Consider the following 20,532-nt stretch of genomic DNA (forward strand, 5'->3'; position numbering starts at 1 on the left):
TTATTTCGACAGTTACCTCCTCTCCCCAAATATTATTTTTATTCTTTAATGATCTATAAAAAATCGTTTTATTATAGATGCTAATTGTTTTGTAATTGGTCCCTTAAATTATTGATACAAACAGAACCTAAAATAATCATTCTGTTAACTGTTAAAAGTGTTAACCTGGGCCGCGAAGATGAGTGTTCTCTATAAAAAGGTGAGAACTTCGTCAAGAAACGATATTCTGAAAATAAGCTCACGATAAGCCTAAAAACGACTCCTTCCAGGCTTTCCTTATCAACTAAAAACCTTTCCTTACTCAACCTAGACATCTTTTTCTTAAGCCAAACATTTCTCTCATCTCAGAATCTTTCTGACGAAAACCCTGGGATAAAATCTTTTTCTCAATTTGATCCTTTTCTCAGAGAAAATATTTCTCTTAACCACGTGACTATAGCCACTTTTTGATGACGAGAAATCCACTTGAAATAAAAATGTATCTCAGAACAGCTAGTTTGAGTATATACACTTTTACTAATAAGTATGATCTCAGCCGTTTTGAGATACATGACTGTAGCCAAGATAATGAACCATTATTGTGAATATAGCCAACAGGATGATAAACTTACGTGACTATAGCCAACATTATTATCAACTTATGTGACTAAAGCCAAACTTCTGTGCGAATAGAACTTATAATCAGCTTCAGTTTTAATTCTAGGTTTATTTATAGACATTAAAATCCGTTTCCGTTTGAACTGTAAGTTTGCTCATTGAACTTGGCTTCTTTTTCGGTCTCGATTCTAGTTTATAGCACTTATTGTGTTTTTGTGTCTCGATTCCAGGTTTGTTTCTCACAGAAGGAGATCCTCTGTACGGTACCAAGTGTGACTATCAGTTCTTCAGAGGCAACAAGTCCTACAACAAAGGGCACTTTTACTCACCTCTTTACCCCAGTATTTACCCCCAGAACGCCAAGTGTGCCTATCACTTCATGGGGAGGTACAACGAAAGAATTACTGTCAACTTTGAAAAAGTTCGTTTCCAACGAGAAGACTTAAGGTAGGGTATTTTTTTTAATTGTTTATTCGAATCAAAGATCAAATTATAATGTCCAAAAGCTGACAAAAAACAGTGATTATTAAGCTTTAAATAGTAAAATATAAATAGAAGTCATATTTTTACTATAAAGTCAAATTTCATGTCAGCAGTGATGTCGAGAAAACCCACTTGTAGAGAAAAATATATTTTTTTACATATATAAATTTCATATCAGTTTCGTAATATTCTTTTACAGTATTCCAGAAACTGGTGATTTAAAACCCATCATAATTGAGTAATTAACAGAACTGGAAATGTGTACCTAAAAATTATAACAAAGACTATGCCAGTGTGAAGAGATCTGGAACTTGTTTTTATTAAAATAAACACCTTATGTATTATTTATCAGTACGTTACTTTAGTATTATTTGATTTTATTGTCATAACTAGAGAACCCTCTTCTAATCTCTAATATGTATTATTATTTTTATTTAATATATTTTATTCTTAGATGTTGTTTGTTTATAATTAAGCACAAAGCTACACAATTGGCTATCTATGCTCTGCTCACCACAGGTATCGAAACCCGGTTTTTAGCGGTGTGAGTTCTCAGACTTACTATTCTTAGATATATTTAATTTTAGATTACATTTATTTATATCTTTGAGGATTAAGGTATTTTTTATTATATTTCAAATTTCATGTACAGTTAATTTATTTTGTTCAATTAATTGTTTCTCATATTAATAATTACTTCCGAAATTAACATACATTTCAAAAAACATTTCTGGTTTGTACCAAATTCTGGCTTGGTTTCACATAGATGTATTTTTCGGTAAACTAAATTCCAATCTGTTTATAACCTGCACATAAACAAAGCTCTACACGAGAAAGAATAAGACGATTATGAAAATCAAACCTAAACGGAAAGCCAGTGAAGACTTATAAGATATTACGTTAAGAACACATATAAAAGGTAACGAGTGCAGTTATAAGTACAAAATTAACTAATATGAAACAACAGAGTTTGTGTGTCTTGGTAAGGAATTGGAATAATTATTTCTGACAGTATTTATGTGAATGAACAATACGTCAGAGGGCGGCTTTGCGCAGTCATTACATGATAATTAGGCTCAGCATTACGTTCGACTCGTAATCTGAGGATCTCGGGTTCAAATCCCCGTCGCACCAAACATGCTCGCCCTCGCAGTCGTGGAGGCGTTATAATGTGACGGTCAATTCCACTATTCGTTGGTAAAAGAGGAGCCCAAGAGTTGGCGGTTGGTGGTGCCATTCCTCTAGTCTTACATTGCTAAATTAGGGACGGCTAGCGCAGATAGCCTTTGAGTAGCTTTGCGCGAAATTAAAAAAACAAAAACAAATACATAATAATTATATGTTGTTTGTACTTCATAGACCTATTACAAGTTTCGTTTGTTATACTGTGAACAAAATGAAGTTTCTTTATATGCTTACGGTTCTTTTAAATCATTTATAATTATATGATATTGTACAGAAGTTAACAGAAGTAGTGGTTTCCCACAAACTTGTCAAGGCATTCGACAGAAGAAAGAACTTACTGAAAGAATAATGTAAAATACGTTCTCTATATTACAAATTACTGACAGAACGTTCGCTAGCTCTTTCGGTCACTAAGCTCGTCACCCATACCTACAATATTTTAAAATGCATTTTAATTTAAAACACCAGTTTTGTTCTCTACCAGTATTTTCATATCATATTTGTTTCTACTGGCTCAATTGTTTTTCAATATGTTTTTAGCTTTTCTAATTTTGTTTTTACAGTTGAGAAAAATAAAACCAAATTAAAAAACATTAAAAAACAACAGCAAACAAATTATTCCATTAAGTTTTCCGTACAACAGCTTGTAACGGAACAGCTTGAAAAATTAAAAGGAAAAAAAAAGTTTTGTTTACAAATTCAGTTTAAAGGCGTAGCATTAATTGGGTCAGGATTTTCATGGTGGGAGATAGCGTAGCGCAAGAACTAAGTGGGAGAAGGAAAAACAGAAACTCTAAGACCGAGTAATAGCAGTTACTTAAAACGCATGCTTATTAGTAAACTTGTCATTGACCCTTTCTAGTTTCCATGGTAATAATTTTCAGTTGATTCTCGATACTGTTGTAAACATGTCGCTTCTACAACTTGACGTTTTCCAAAATGTCACATTATTGATTACCTTACAGAAATAATATCTATTAATTTAATCAAGCGGTTTTAGTTTTGGCATCACTTGTTCAGGAATTAATCTTGACAAAATAAAAAGTTACGTTGCTAAGTAACATATTTAGAGTGCACTTTCGTAAGAAATTATAGAGGACGCTAATGAAAAATGCGACATTTTGTCTAAAATAAGCCTTGTCCAAAACAGCATCTTAAAAGCACTAGCTTCTACGTCACTATTAATAACTTCGTTCATAAATTAATTTTGTCAATAAGTTATAAGCAAATATACTATAAGTTAATTATGTCTTTGACATTTATCCGCCATTTCTCAGAGACATGTTAAGTCCTTCGCATCACAAACAAAAGAATGAAAAACGAAGGTATTGTTGATATAAGGCAATCAAACCGAAAATTGTTGTTAATGTACGTTAGTGTGGGTAGTTCAAGGTAACAATAACAACAAGAAATCCTCAGAAATATTCTCTTCTATTTTCCTTTCTTTTTGCTAACGATCGTTGCTGACGTTTGGCGCGAAAATGCTTTATTTAAGAGTAGAGGGTCGAGTCCTCGTTTTAAACTGTTGTAACTGTCTAACAGTTTGTTTAACGAGAAGATAAAGCTGAAATATTAGGTTGCCCAGAAATAAATGTCGTTTTTGAATTGCAAAGTTTGGAAAAGTATGAACCAGTGTTGTAAAACATGCTTTAATCAAAATAAGCACAATTTGTTTCAATACACGTTTGCCAACTGTTTGTACCCCTGCTGTAGAAATCATAATTTCTATGGTCAATGAAGCTTCTTCTGCAGCTGCCTGGTTTTGAAACTGTTTATTGTTCAAAAAGTTGTCAAAGTGCTTGAAAAAGTGAAAATCTGTAGAGAAAAGGTCTGGGTAATGAGGTAGATGAGGCAGAACCTCGATTCCCAATTTGTTCAATTTTTGGAGCGTCATCCTTGACAGGTCTCATAACGCCAATTTTGTTGATCTTCAGTCAGCTCATGCTGAACTCACTTATCCAACTTTTTCGTATTTCCAATCACATTCAGGAGGTTGGTAATGCTTGATTTGCTTGTGCCTAGTTTTTCTGCGAGCTCACAGACTATTATGCGAGGGTCTGTCTCAACTGCTTTCCTTAATGTGCTTTCATCTAAGGATGGCTTCCTTCCACGACCTTCGTTGTCTTCAAGACATTCATCTCCATGTTGAAGAATGTGAAACTAACAATGATGTATACGTTAAGTAACAGATCCATGGCTGAATGTATGGTTGATGTTCTGTGTACTTTCGGTAGCTTTTTGTCCAAGTTTGAAGCCGTAGAGGAAAATCAGACGAAAGTCCTTGTCCATGTTGCCTTGGGGGTTGTGAAACTTACTCTGAATAGAGTTGAAACAGCAGACAATTGAGACACCTTGTAAGCGAAAAACATTGGATTAAACCAACCAATCAACGATAAGTTACTCAATATTCAGATTCTAAACATCATCGTGAGAATTCTGACACTTATTTCTGTATGAAATAAATTCAGCAAAGTATTTTAACAAGAGTAAAATCTATTTTGAGAAGGAAATTCAGTTCTTACGCAGACTCGCAATTTCGTAAAAATGTGTGTACGAAGTGAATAATAACTGAGAAATGTATTAAATATTCAGGAGAAATAGGCTTAGCTTAACTGTGCATCTTTGAGTTACAGCGTTTAGATAGAGTGATACCACAATAGCTAACATACAAACCTATTTCTATCGTAATTTAGATGGTTAGGGCGATCGACATGTAATCTAAGGGTCGCGGGTTCGAATTCCCGTTGCACCAAATGCCTTGCCCTTTCAGCCGTGGGTTTGTTATAATGTGACGGTCAATCTAACTATTCTTTGGTAAAAGAATAGCTAGAGAGTTGGGAGTGGATGGTGATGATTAGTTGCTTTCTTAACACTGTCAAATTATGAATGGCAAGCGCAGATAGTCCTGGTGCAGCATTCTACAAAATTCAAAACAAACTTTTGTAATATCAAGTTGTTATTCATAGGATTTAGCTAAAATGTACGTTCATTACTGACTTTTTTATTTACTTAAATAACCAAACAGAAAGGTATCGATTCTTTTATTCTTTTTTTTTTTAGCTGTCTAAAGAGCGCAGATAAAGTCACGATACATGATGGTAAAGATGCCAGTAGCCCTGTTATTGGAGAGCTCTGTAGCTACCACGATTTTGTGGAGTTCGTTTCCTCTGGACCGGATCTCTATATAGAGTTTAAGAGTCAGAACCGAGTTCCTGGACAAGGTTTTAAAGCAACTTTTCAATTCTATGAAGAACATCTCAACATGGGATCAAACATTCCTTCGACAGGTGATAACCTAAAATAAATTATTCAATAGTATCGACATAAGATTTCCAAACATCCTTGTTAACGACCATAGAAATTAGCGGTTTATTATTGGATTCACTTTTCCATCTAGTTTTATTAACTCCTTGATAAATAAACGAAACACTTTACACACACAAACACAACAAGAACGTTTCAAGATGTGGATTTTCATGACATCCAATTCCAGTAAATGGAACATTTAAGATGGAACTTTTTATCTGTCGACTTATCCACTCCTTAGCTTCTAATGCTACCTGGTAAGATATTCAGCCTAAAGTATACAGTGCCACCTGACGGTACTTCCAGTCTCTACCTTCCAGTGTCACCTAGTGGTATGTCCAATATATAACACCTAGTGTCACCTGTCAGCATATCACTTCTTATGTATTCTTAAGACGGCTGGTATGGGTATTAAAAAGTTAATTAAAATGACGTACAGAACTCTCTTTGTTAACCTGAAGATGACCTAAGATCGAAACGTTGTCCTGTACTTTATTTTAATAAACGTGTTAATAACCATATCAGCCGTCTTGAGAATACATTTTTACTTTAAGTGGGTTTCTCGTCATCACGAACATCACTCTTACGCTGTCAGTGCCACCTGCCAGCATTACTAACCTCTATTTTCAGGAAAAATTTAGCTCGTCTTAGACTCAATATTTTGAATTACAGTTTTAGTAATATTTTCATAAGTTTATAATTGCTGTTGATAAGAACTATAATTAAAACAAACACTAAATTTTGTTTAAGTTAAATACTAGTAACATAAACCACGAAAAACATATGCATTTCAATAATACACAGAGCAACTCGTGGGGTCCATTACTAAGATTTCTTTTCTACTTCTTCCTTTTCCAGGACGTCAAGTTAAGCTTTCCTTTTCTTTTATTGGTTGAACTACTTGTTTCCTACTCGGTGAGCTTACTCGTATATATCTAAACAACTTAAAAGTTAAAGCAGTAAAAGGAACGCACAAACGAAGGGAAGTACTTTTAAAATCTATAAAACGCCACCCCGCAGCAGTTATTATTCAGTAATAAATATGAGATTCGAAAAAGGACTTTTCTTAGTTTTTTCTTTCTTTCCCCTTTTATAATTTCTATTAAGAAACAACCGGCTCGACTCACAAAAACCTAAATTAGATATAATATTAATTGAACTTTTATAATTTGTTTGTTTCAGAACAAAGGTAAAATGGACTACATGTGAGTAATTGAACCTAAGTTTTTTTTAGCAGTCCGTAAACTTACTGCTAACCCATCGAGGAACAGGACTTTTATAGATGACCATAATAAAACCTTACGTAATACAATAAAATGTATCTACCTATTGGCACCACGATTAACTGTTTTCCAAGAAAATAAAAAAGGAATGTATCTATTCAACTGTTGTTTATCTGTTTATCTATTTATTTATCTATCCACTTACATTTGGGTTTGTTTATATATCTTTCTTTTAGTAAGTCTGTTATCTGTTATAAATGCCTAAAGTACACTCTTACATCGTCTGTTTATGTTCTGAAGCTTATTTTAACGTCCTATATATGAAAAAAAAAACACTTTTCCTTTTCAGTATTTGCTGGAGTGAAAGCGATTTTATCAAGAGCTAGGTTATCCATTCGAAAGAAAAATATTTTACAACGATAGAATAAAATTAAACTTTTCCTGTTTAAATAATTTTGACATAAGTACGCTATTAATTTCTATTTAATATTTTCTCAGGTTTAGATTTCACTGTAAAACAATAAACTTCGGTATAAGTTAGCCAAGAGACATTTTAATGTGTATATTTAGAATAAAAAGATTGTTTTTTCAATTGAAGAGTTATAACAAGCCAGTTTATTTTCAACTAACACTAAATTACAATCACAGCAAGTTTTGAGCGAAACTAAACATCAGCCTAGCGGTCAATATTACCTATATACATAGATCAAAGGATAAAATCGTGTCAAATTTTTCGTTAAAAGCCTGGCTTTGAAAGAGATGAATAAAATAAGCATTAACAATCTCATTTGGTTTCATCATTGAGAATTACGAAATAAGAAGTCTTTATTCGCACGATTTTATGTCCATGTTTTGATTTTCCAGAACCACAGAACAACGGTTTGACCTTAGCAGTCAATGGTAAGTATACTAAACCCGTTTCGTTCCATATTTGTTTTTTCTCGAACCAGTGTGAAAATCTATAACTTTTTATTGACCAAGAGTAAGTTCGCACCATTCTTGGTCTTCTTTCACCACAGGAAATCATACTTGTAGAAAAATAAAATAACCAGAAAAACTCCAGTACCTTAGCTAAGCCTAATGGCCTGAAAAGTACCTAAGCTCACCAAATGCGTTCTCCACTTCAGTTTTTTTGTCGAACCACAACATAAACATATAATTTTTTATTAACCAATAGTATGTTTGTGTCTTTCTCTTTCTTCTTTCATCACAGGAAACCATGTAGAAAAATTGAATTGCTTGAGAAATTCTAATACTTTAGCTTTGGAGCTAAACCTAACGAGTTGAATACATTTGACTATTCCGATTTTATTTTATTTTGTTTTTGTTCTTTTGAAGAACAGGGTTAACATACGAGTTTTTATTGGCCAACAGCAGTGTCATGATGATGACTTTCTTATTTAAAGACTGGAAACAATGCTTGTAGGAAAACATAATAAACAGTGAGACCACAATACTTTAATGTTTGAGGTAAGCCTAATGGTCTGATTGATGAAATTGTCACACATAGTTTTGAACTAGGCCGATGCTTGAGCTCAATGATTGAAACATGATTTGGTTTGAAGATTTTAAAAGTTTTAAGAGATGTTCCAGTAAAAATACACGCGCCAGTTCATCCACATTTGTTTGTTCAGTTCGTTCGTGTTTGTAAATGTTTTCTAACTTTTTCAACTACATTAATCTCAGGCCTTAGCTAGTGAATCAGCAAAATCCGTTTTAATTTTAGAGTTCTGCTTATTAGTGACTCTTGTTAAAACCTTAAACCAAGTAAAAAGAATGAAAACGTCATATTATATTAGGTTATGTTCAAGTACTTCTGACTTAAAGGGGGTACTTAGGTTAGGATTTTCCTTTATTCATTTTAACAATTTTCTTTTATTAGAACCAATACAGTCCTGGTAATAGCAAGGTCAAATAAATTTATAAACTAAATACGAAGATTGTAAAGCAGGAATTTGGTCCTCAACTTAATAAAACAATCACAACCCTAGGCAACAATTAGGTTTAAATGTATACTTTAACTGTATCTATGGGTATACCGCTCGAATGCAGTTTAATACCTTGAAAATAGTATCTTTGTCTGGCATAACTAATGAATTCTGGTATTGAACAAAAAACTTATTGGACGGTGACTTGTGGGAGACACAAATAGACCTGAAATGGTATTTTTTACATACACGCTTCTAACTTTAAATCACAATGGATAAATCAGGAGGTATGTGAGAATAAAATAACCCCCACGTTTACCTAGTCTTTTTAACGAGATTCTATTATGATTTTAATATATTAAAATATTCTAAGATAATGTTTTTATATATTTTTATTTCATTAACCAATGAGCGTGCATTTATAATGAAGACAATACAATACGTGTAATAATTTCTTTTAAGCAATGGATTATTGATTAAATGTGGTATTTTACAGTAATGTATGATTACGATAAACGTTTATTTATCCCTGTTTAGCATAAGTTCCTGGCTTTTTCAAGTTGCTTAACTCGATGTAATGGGGCTAATACAGAGAGAATATTTTGATAAAATAGCTCTAATTAGAAAAATTTAACTTACGTCATTTAAGCTTTTTTTACAGGCAAAAGAAAGCGCATATTAAAACTCGTTAGAAAGAAAGGGATAAGATAATTGTAAAACAACATAAATGTATTACGTTGATAAATTAATTAATTTATGTGTTTTTAAGAGTGTGTTCGACGGAAGCATTTAAATGCAGACCTATTTAAGATAGAGAGCCAATTACTGAAAATTATTTTGGTAAAATTAATAATAATTCATTTATCGTCTATTTTTTTGGAGTCTGAAAGGCTCGCACACATCTATAAATGTAAAACTACATTAACTTCTTGTGATAGAAAATCTGGATTTGTACTAACCAAGCTTCCTATATCTTCACAAAAGACATGAGTTTGTTATTCTAGCAGATTTTCAGAAGGCAACACGGCGCTACAGTTGTTTGGTTTTATCTAATACACGTACATATCGTCACTATTAGCGACAGAATAAAATAGCAGAGCATAAATTTCAAACTTCTGTCTTATGGAGGAAACGGTCTGCCCGTTTATTTGTTGTTAAGCGCAAGGCTACCCAGAGGACGTTTATTGGATGACTTGTACTGTTTAAACCAGTAGTCGTGAATGAAGACATGTATTTTATTTATGTATACGAATAGAGATTAGGCTTAGCTATAGTTAAGCCTTTTTTATGCTCTGTCCACCACATTTGTTACAGTTCAAATCGCATAGAAATTTCTACATGACTGAAAATATGGTGTACTTTCATTTCTTGTTAGCCAATTAAAAATGTACTAAATGATGTTAATAAAACTTTTTTCCATGCTTATTTTTTCAGGAACGAAAATTAATAATAGGAAAAAGGTCTATCGTTAATTGTCTAGTTACACAGAATCTAGTAGAGGATATAACATTCTTACAGCCCCCCGCTAGTACAGCGGTATGTCTTCGGAGTTACAACGCTAAAATCAGGGGTTCGATTCCTCTCGGTGGGCTCAGCAGATAGCCCGGTGTGGCTTTGCTATAAAAAACACACAAACATTCTTACACATTGCTAGTTACACAGAATATAGTAGAGCATAAACACTGTTACACACCATATGAATAATATATTAGATTATAGTTGCATCTGCTAGGTATCATATTTACTTACTTTTTGTTTGTCTGTGACACTCATTACTGCCCCCCCCCAGTGGCTCAGCGGTATGTCTGCGGACTTACAACGCTAAAAACCGGGTTTCGATACTCGTGGTGGCCAGAGCACAGATAGCTCATTGTGTAGCTTTGTGCTTAATTCAAAACAACAACAGTCATCATTACGAAATCTAAAGCAATTGAAACTGGAATGAAATTAGTTTTCTATTCAACTTCAATAATTTTTGAAAATGCTGTTCATAGCTTCATAGCTACATTTGCGACAATTAATTAAATACAACCACAATGATTTTCTCATTCTAAAAAGTACAAAGAAATATTTAATCCACTATTGGAGATCTATTTCCCTTTACCAACGACAAAGTAGGCCTAATTTGAGTTAAGCCTATTTGAGACTCGATAATATGGTCACATTTCTCTATTGTACATTCTCTACATTATACTACTGTATCTCAGACAGAAATGATATGTTAAATGAACCAGAATAATAGATAAGATCCAATTTAATTCTGGTTCACTGTATCGAAGTTCTTCTTAACAGAACAACATCAAGTTTAAAAATTAAAGGATCAGAAAAAGACCTAATGTTTCAACAATATTTCTCAGGGTATTAAACCAGAGACATATCTTGGGTTCTCCTCACTTGTTTCTGCAAAGTATTTCAAAATATTCCATTCTAATGTTTGTAATCTTTCCAATTGGATCATGTGCAAAAAAACAACAAAGTGAAACAGTCCCATTCATTTGAATATTTTATTAGGAAAGGATTAGCTAGAATTAAACTGACTGCATTTGTTTAGTGTATTGATTACTATAGAAGGTGCTTGTCCTTTGTGCATTCTACCAAGGAAATAGCCACATAAAACGAAACGCTGACGTAATCGCCTTGTATGACATTTAGACGACTAGTCTTAAATGAAATGACAGCGTTGGCGAGAAGAGTTTGTTGGGAATGGTTATATATTTAAATATCAAACTCCTTCTATCAATAGGATACGTTATTCAAAAACAAAACAAAACTGTACTAGTCTTTAGCGTATATGTGAATGCTGCACAATTAGGAATCTCTGGATCTTATAGAAATGAAATAAAGCATCCCTCTAAACAGAAAGAACTGATTGCTTTTCTTAGAAAATTATGAAATAAACAATAGATATTTGAAACAAAATTTGTAGGATAAAACATCTTTTAGGGTTGGAAAGTTTCTTAATAAAACGTTTGTTATTGAAAAGAAAAGGCTTATTTGATATATTGGACTTTTGGGTTTTGTTTTATTAAAGTTAATTTAATGTTATTAGATATCCAATCTCGTCACTGACATGTTCGTTTCGTGTGTTTTCCGTATCCTCTAGTATTGTTTACACGGTTCTTTTCGTGTTACAGTGTTTACTTCTATAGACACGACATTCGTAAGAACATAACCAAATCGATCCTGTTGTGATTAAATTACACTTCGTAATACCTAATGGTTAAAGTTGTTGATTATAGCACTAAAAACCTCCAGTATAAAACTACTAATTCTGACACTAAACACATCAAATACTAAAACTACTGATTCTAATACTAAACACATCAAATACTAAAACTACTGATTCTAACACTAAACAGATCGAATACTAACATCACTACTTCTAACACTAAACTCTTCGAATACCAAAACAGACGCTATAATAATGAAAGTAACTGTTCGTTCTGTGATTGGATTAAACTAAGAATCAGTCTATTGGAAACTCAAGAGTCAAGTACAAACGAGATTTTTTTCAAAAGAACATTTGAAATGTTTTATTTTCGTCACTACATCAAGAAATATAATGAAATAATAGTTATAATTAAAGTAAAGCTCCACCTAGTGGGATGTCTGCAGACGTACAGCATTAAAAACCGAGATTTGATACCCATGGTGAACAAAGCACTGATAGCCCAAAGATTAGCTTTATGTCTAAACTTCAAAAAAATAAATCTAAAGACGTGAAAAAGAGAAAAAAATATTCAAAGACAGTTTTACCACCAAAACGTATGTATAGCTTTAATTAGGTAATTATTATGGATTTATCAGACAGAGACATAAAATTATTTTCACAGAATAATCAGAGAATGTTATAGAAAATATACGTTTAAAAAATTTTATGTGATAAAATACTGGTATTATAGAATACATTTGTCAATAGCAAAAAATAAATGTCAGAGTATTAACACTGGAACATTTTCTACGTAGGATGAGGGAGATCCAGTAGGAGGACGAACATAACTATAGCTATAAAGTGTCTTTGACTAGCCCTTAAAACAGCTCTTAAACAGAAATGTATCAACTAATCAAAACTTAATGAAACTTTGTATTAAAAGGGTTTTTAATTTCCTAACTGTTTTTGTTTTCTTATTCATTTACTTTGTTATATGCCAAAGATGGTACGACTTACGACAGTTGTTATCACTGTTGTGTTTTGTTTATTTCCTGTTTTTATTGGTTGCTTGTTAAGCACAAAGCTACAAAATGGTCAGTTTGTGTTTTCTCACCAACAAAATAGCTAAAATGAGTTATTTTATTTGTACTAGTTTTAAGTGGTAAATTCTCAACCGTTACTTTCTATAGCGAAGAAACCTGACTTTTTTGTTTTGTTTTTGGAAACCGGAGATTTGTTTGTTAATTTATTTTTTAAAAGTTTGCACAAAGCTACACTAGGGCTATCTGCATTAGCTGTCCCTAATTTAGTAGTATAAGACTAGAGAGAAGGCAGCTGGTCATCATCACCCACCGCCAACTATTGAGTTACTCTTTGACCAACGAATAGTGGGATTGACCATAACTTTATAACACCCTCACTGCTAAAATGGCGAGAGCATTTGTTGTGACGAGGATTCGAATCCGAGATCCCCAGATTACGAGTAGAGCACCCTAACCACCTGATTTTGCCAGGGCCTTATCGGTTTCATAGTTATGATTAATGTCCACACCTACCTTAAAGGTTTATGTAATGCTAACAATTACTAAGATACTGTTTTCTGAGCCTAGGATCATTATAGAGTATTGGTTGCCACACGGTCTGGTAGTTCTCTATAATAGGTCTCTTGGCATTGACTTATGCTGAAGTTAGTTATAACTGTTATCAATTTGTCTGTATTATTGTTTTAATTTTTATTCACCACTTATTCCTCTGTTTCTCAGTTTAAATAAAACAACTAAAATCATTCTAATTCATACTCTTCGAGTCCTAAGGGTTAGCTTTCCGGGCTGCTGATTGTAAGATCCAAGGTTCGCGCCGTTAGATGCAGTCTCCATTTTGGTATGGGATTGCTATAAATCCTGCCATAGGATTACGAGTAGTCTCGCAGGTGGCGAGCAATAGTTTTATTGCTCTACCTGTGGCAAAATGCTCTAAATTAAGAATGACTACACCTGAAACTTATATAGGAACTAATGACCGTGTCTTCTAGTATCTTGGTTCTTGCGTCGCATAAAAAAAAAAGGTGTTTAGATCAAAATACTGACTATAATTCCTCAAATTGGAAGATAACTTATGTTTATAGAGACATTTCTAGAAGGTTAGGTCTGAAATATTGTCAAAGTTTCAAACCTTCTAAAGGACAAACATTCCGCAAAGATTAGCGTAAAAGGAGATACCAAAACGGACAAAGATTGGAGTGTAATTAAGTTACTTTGAATACGTAACACCAATTTCCTCTTTTTAGGCCCGATGGTTTTTAGATCAATAATATCTCATGGTAACGGAGTTTTTTTTTACCCTTTTAGAAATTCTAAAAACGTAATTGTGAAAGTTTTAACCTAGGAGCCCTCATTAGTTACACTGTTAGGAAGACTAGAAACATGCATATATAAAGATAATTCTTTCTCTTAATATGAATCTAGCAGCCTTATTACCCACGTTGGCATATTCTATCTCGCCAGGAAGCGGGTTTATGTCTTGTCTGTATTTTGTCTGTTTTCTCCAGTTGTCAAAATATTTGAAATAAAAATAGCAAATAAAATCGAACTTGAGAATAAAATAATTTTTTTTGTTCTTAAAAGGCTTAAATTAGTTTTAAAAACTCAAAGTTTTGAGAAAAATCTGTGGTTACTAAATATGTCGCCAGGTGGTTAGAACGTTCGACTCATAATCTGCAGGTTTGACTCCCCGTCCCACAAAATATGCTCGCCCTATTCAGCCTTGGGGGCATTACAGTGTTATGCCATTTTCATTGTTCGTTGATAAAAAAGTAGCCCAAGAGTTGGCGGTGGTTGTTGATGACTAGCTGCTTTTCCTCTAGTTTTTCACTGCTAAATTAGGGACGGCGAGTACAGATAACCCTCGTGAATATTTGCGCTGAATTAAAAGCAAACATAAATATTTCACGTGACTTCCTTTATTTAGTAAATATCCAATCAACTTCAACCACGGTCAAAGATACAGTGTCTCTATTTCATCTATCTTTCTGACGTTTTTGTAAACTGCTTATGTAAGTAAGGACTAGCTAAAGTTGGGTAAGGTTAAGCACTACTGCGTTTAATAGAGGGTTTTTGTTTTAATTAAGTTTGATTTGGACATTTAAATTAAAGTACTAATATTTTTACGTGTTGTTATCAATTAAATGTGTTATTTCTGTTTTCATTAACATAATACTTACGCTGTGAATTCAATACCGCCACCCTCTCGTCTCTATAATTAAATAACAACGTGTTGTAGTGATATTTATGTACTTATAATAGTAAATTTTATTGTGTACCATATAAGTACTTCGTATTCATATTGTCTGTTGTGTACCACGTAAGTACTTCGGAGGATGTGGATGGATCTTCATCACAACTAGTATAGAGGTTCGTTAAATCCGTAGAACTAAACGCACATTTTTAGTTTTACGCTTCGTGGATTTTCTGGACATTTTTGGGTTTTCGTGTTTTGAACCACTAATTCGTCTTCTTTTGATTGATCTTCACCAGATTTGGCGTAAGTGTTTCTTGGATCCAAGGAAAGATACATACAAATTTTCGGTTTCACAATTTGTGTTTTGCAGTTTCTATGGGCTTTTATTTATTTATTTCTGCAATTACATATAACGTAAGCAATTTTTCGTATCCCAAAATAACCTTTGATTAATCATGAATTTACAAAACTTCACTCTAGGGGGCGAATATTCCAGCTAGTATATTGTGTTAAGCCACTCAAAACCTCACTGTTTTAGCTGTTTTATTAATATGGTTTCACTGGCTACTAGACATTGTCATGGGGGAAGGGGGAATAAGTTTTAAATACATTAATGTTAGGCCTTTTCAAGAGAATTTGTGATACATGAGACGAACAATTAGTTTTCACGTATTTTGCATATAATTTTGTTTCTTTCTATAACGTCAATTTTATAGTAGTATTGGTAGAAACGATTAATATTTAGAGTATAGCTTTTATTAACTATCATTTTTTTATCATACATACATGTATACATATATGTTTTTTATGAGAATTATTCAACGCTAATAGTTTAATGTAAGAAATATAGATTAACCCAAATGTCATACTCTGGCTAAATGGAGATAATATTTTTTTATCTATTCCTCTTGGTACCTGTTAATTTTACGTTTCTTTAGAGCTCCGTGTTTGGTTGCAATTTATCTGTTTATTCGTTTATTAACATTATTTTATGCTTTCCAATAACTGTAATAGTTTCCTTTCTTTACATCCAAATAAAAATATTTATTTTTTCCGTATCTTTTCTAGGTGACATTCCAGAAAAAAAAAATCAGTAGTTTCTGATCCCTGATTTCTCGTAGATCATCACACGTATTGGACGTGTCTGTATCTTCAGTGTACCAACAGTTTTCAGTATCTTATGTTATTTTGTCATAACGGGTTCTTGCAGTGTTAGAGAAATTATACCAACGTTACGATCAACAGGAAATTTCCTTTACAGACTTTGTATAACCTGACGTTCGATAACAAAGGTCGTCGAGTAATATTTATATAATCGTTTGATTATTTTTAATGGCTGAGACAATTAAGACTGGCTACTATACACGTTGTTGACATTTGTTTTAAGGTGTAAAAGCGTTTGGCACTCGTTGACAATTTTGTAAACTGTGTACATTTGATACGACTGGTCATTGTTTATTCCTGCTGAACAGGCCTTCATTTGACACGTCGTACGCTAGGGTGTCATTATATAATGTTAATGGACAGGTTTCCATTTCACATGTTGTTCGCTAGTGTGTCATTGTATAATATTGTTGTATATGTCTCCATTTGACATATTGTCCACTAGTGTGCCATTACTTAATATTGCTGGACGGGTATTTACTTCACGCGTTGTCCGTCAGTGTGGCAAAATTTAGTCTTTCTGTACAAATACTTTTATTTTGAAGCGTTGTCTTCTAATAGGTAAGCAACTAATTGTGCTGAAAATATATACTTTTATGATCAGTCAGGTTAACTTATGGATTCTATTTTTTAAAATTCTTCGAACTTTCCTGTGTTAATTATATTATTATATAAAAACGTAATTTTTATTATATTATGTTTATTTGTGGATGTTAAGTCAAATATTTGTTTATACAATTGTCTGTGATTTTTACAACTAGTTATTGATTGTGTTTGCTATCATTTATTGTTTTTATACTAACTAAAGTGCTATTTTGGTCATTTTTCTTAGGTGTACACTGTGATAAATGGATTAGTAGCACTTTTTCTAAAAACGGAACCATCAGTAGCCCTTACTACCCCGAACCTTACCCCAGCGGGGTCAAGTGTGCTTATCATTTCGCCGGTAGAGGGCGTGAGAGAGTCCAAATAATTTTTATCGACTTTGATCTTCACCAGCCTTTACACAGTAAAGTTAGCAGAGAGTAAGTAAAAAATACAATCTTACATATTCCATTGTAATACAATACCTTGTAAGCAAGACATTTTAATTTAACTTAGGCTTAAAATCAAACAAACTCTAAACCTAACGAGTGCAAAAACAATTTCTAAACATTTTCCAATTTTCTTAATTTGAAATGATTGGTTATGAAAAAACAACTACAATGTCAGATGTATTAAAATTATTATTACTGCGATTTTTGTATTATTTTTGAAAATAATACACACTTGTGTCAACAGGTAACTGTGACGCTTCAGTGAACGCACGATTACATAGTTTGTTTGTTTTTTGAATTTCGCACAAAGCTACTCGAGGGCTACCTGTGCCAGCCGTCCCTAATTTAGCAGTGTAAGACTAGAGGAAAGGCAGCTAGTCATCACCACCCACCGCCAACTCTTGGGCTACTCTTTTACCAACGAATAGTGGGATTGACCGTCACATTATAACGCCCCCACGGCTGAAAGGGCGAGCATGTTCGGTGCGACGGGGATGCGAACTCGCGACCCTAAGATTACAAGTTGCATGCCTTAACACGCTTGGCCATGCCGGGCCACGATTACTTAGAAATATGCGTAAATCAAAATACTGTTTAACAAAGCTCAACATTTACGTTGTGAATTTAATTTAAAATTTACATGTTTTAAATTTCAGTTATCTGGCAATGAACAGATTTACGAATATGAATGTAATATTATTCAAGCTATCATCTGTAGATTATTAATACTTTATGGCTATTATAATTACGTATTGATTTCTTATTTAGTTATAAACTTTTCATGATTCATTAGAATTTCAGAGATTTTATGAGTTTTATTTGATGTGAACTAATGTTAAGAAAGTGTGTTCAAATATCAACGTACCAATTTGAAAGATATCTGTACTAAAATCATTTCTTTATTCTAACTCGCTGAACAGTTAAGTTCCTTTTCTCATGGGCGTTTAATTGGATTGGTTTGAATTTTGCGCAAAGCTACACGAGGGCTATCTGCGCTAGCCGCCCCTATTTTAGCAGTGTAAGAGTAGAGGGAAGGCAGCTAGTCATCACCACCCACTACCAACTCTTGGGCTACTCTTTCACCAACAAATAATGGGATTGACCCGTCATCTTATAACGCCCCCAAGATTGAAAGGATGAGCATGTTTGGTGTGACGGGGATTCGAACTCGCAACCCTTGGATTACGAGTCGAGTGTCTTAACCACCTGTGCATGCCGGGCCTTAAGCGTTTAAAAGAAATCCCTTATGACATTCCTTCACAAAATTTTGTCTCCCGTTAGTACAGGCTACGGATTTACAACAATAAAATCAGGGGTTCGACTCCCTTCAGTAAACTCAGCAGATAGCTTGATGTGGCTTTGCTGTAAGAAAACACACACAAAATCTCATTAGGTATAACCATATTTATCATGCTATCGTTTCAATTTACAATTTTGCCTAAGGAATTTTTCAACTAATTTGCCAAAAGTACCTCATTAGATCAGCATTAAGATTAGAGACTTGTAACACTAAAATCCAGGGCTCGATTCTCTCGCTGGACAGAAAACTGAAGGCTAATTGTGTATCTTTGCCCTAACATAACAAGAACAAATTGTCAATACCAGTTGCTCACAAGCGCATTATGTAAAGATGAATTATTTCAAACACTGGTTTTGCGAACTGTACGTGAAACGTCACAACACCCATAATCCAGTTCGGTAAAGTAAATTAACTTCTCTAAAGAAATATCAAATCTTAGTCGCCCTTGTTAATATTTCAATGATAGCTGTCCTTTTGCACGAACATGCATTTCAAATACATTTGAAGCTCTTTACAGAAAATCAACGAATATTGGGGCATTTTGCTTTAACATCAAATTTCTGAGTCGGTTGGACCAATTTTATAATTTTAAGTAGCATAGTAGGCTCCAAACAAAATTCAGAATTCTAGAGACTTTTGATTAAAGTATAAGGATTTATAGGCCTTGATGTGGGAAGGCATTTATTTGGATCTATCTATGGATATTGAGGTCTCAATGGTTTTCTATCTCCCCAAAGTTAAACCCCTCCCACCGCCTGTTTGCCCCCAAGTGGCACAGCAGTATGTCTTTGGACTTACAACGCAAGAAACAGGGTTTTAATACCCGTGGTACGCAAAATACAGATAGCCCACTGTGTAGCTTTGTGCTTAATTACAAATAGCGACACACCCTGTAATTATAGCTGTCTATGTCTTCCGATGATTCTGTGAAGATGCCTAAATCCCCTTACAACACCGAAATTCAGGGTTCCATTCCTTAAAGTGAAAGAAAACAGATGTCTCAGATGTATTATTCCATTTTTTTGTTCGTTTGCTATATTTTTTTAACACCAATGGAAAAATTTCTCTAGCCTTTTTTTACGCTTTGTCTTTTTACAACTGTTATCCCCTTCATGGACACTAATAACACATCAAGCACGTTTCTACTTTATACGTACAAGAAGGCTTCGAACGTGATGCTTTTGTGTAATCTTGTCTCAAAATTTGCTGACAGTGCTTATGGTTCTATATCATTAATGGCTTCGCGAGAATCTTCATACATATTGTATTACATTATCTCCAGACAAGGTTTACTAAAAGAAATATATCAACTCACCACGAAAGAAAATCATTGAAATCAGTGAGTATCTTTCGCTTTTATTTTGTTTTTAAGTTTTGGAGTTGACGATAACTGTTGGGTTTCTCGTACCATAGTATATATTTAGTACAGTTTAAAAGGGGAAGATTAGGAAAATTAAATAAAAAATAGAACGAAATGTTTATTCATTGAGGAAAGAAGATAAACTGGCGCCACCTTATGGTTAAATATTAGATTTAAGATATTTTGGAGTGATTAACTGTTTTGATACACGTTGTTTTATGTACACTTTCGACTTTATTTTTTTTCTGCTTGTAGCTGCGAAGGAGTGGACATTGTTGAGACGTTCGTAAAGATTGATGGTCAAAAAGAGAAAATTAGAAACTTCTGTGGCAAAACTCTTCCCACCCAGTTAATGTCTAATGGACCGTGGATGACCGTTGAATTCCATTCAAATAATACTTATTCGGGTGCTAAGGGGTTTCAAGCTATATACCGATTTGTTACCGGTAAGTGAGGATTAAATTATGAAATAATTCCGGAACGGTTTTAATAAAGATACTAAGAATATAATATTCGTATTAGATTACGGCAACAATGTGAGGAAAATAAATGAAAACATTA

General features: G+C 33.4%; 1 protein-coding gene across 3 annotated transcripts in view; it reads left to right on the forward strand.

Moving 5' to 3' along the window:
• LOC143257223 (suppressor of lurcher protein 1-like) overlaps window positions 1-20,532 on the forward strand; it is an 81,257-nt gene that overhangs the window by 44,086 nt on the left and 16,639 nt on the right. For 2 of the 3 annotated variants that reach the window (XM_076515636.1, XM_076515637.1), the window contains 5 exons: window positions 828-1,044; window positions 5,326-5,552; window positions 7,659-7,694; window positions 17,107-17,299; window positions 20,227-20,417. In XM_076515636.1, the coding sequence (XP_076371751.1) occupies window positions 828-1,044; window positions 5,326-5,552; window positions 7,659-7,694; window positions 17,107-17,299; window positions 20,227-20,417 (864 nt within the window). The remainder of the gene's footprint in view (window positions 1-827; window positions 1,045-5,325; window positions 5,553-7,658; window positions 7,695-17,106; window positions 17,300-20,226; window positions 20,418-20,532) is intronic. The other variant, XM_076515638.1, reaches the window with a different exon arrangement.

Source organism: Tachypleus tridentatus, chromosome 7, assembly GCF_004210375.1.
Source record: "Tachypleus tridentatus isolate NWPU-2018 chromosome 7, ASM421037v1, whole genome shotgun sequence".
NCBI classification, from domain to species: Eukaryota; Metazoa; Arthropoda; class Merostomata; order Xiphosura; family Limulidae; genus Tachypleus; species Tachypleus tridentatus.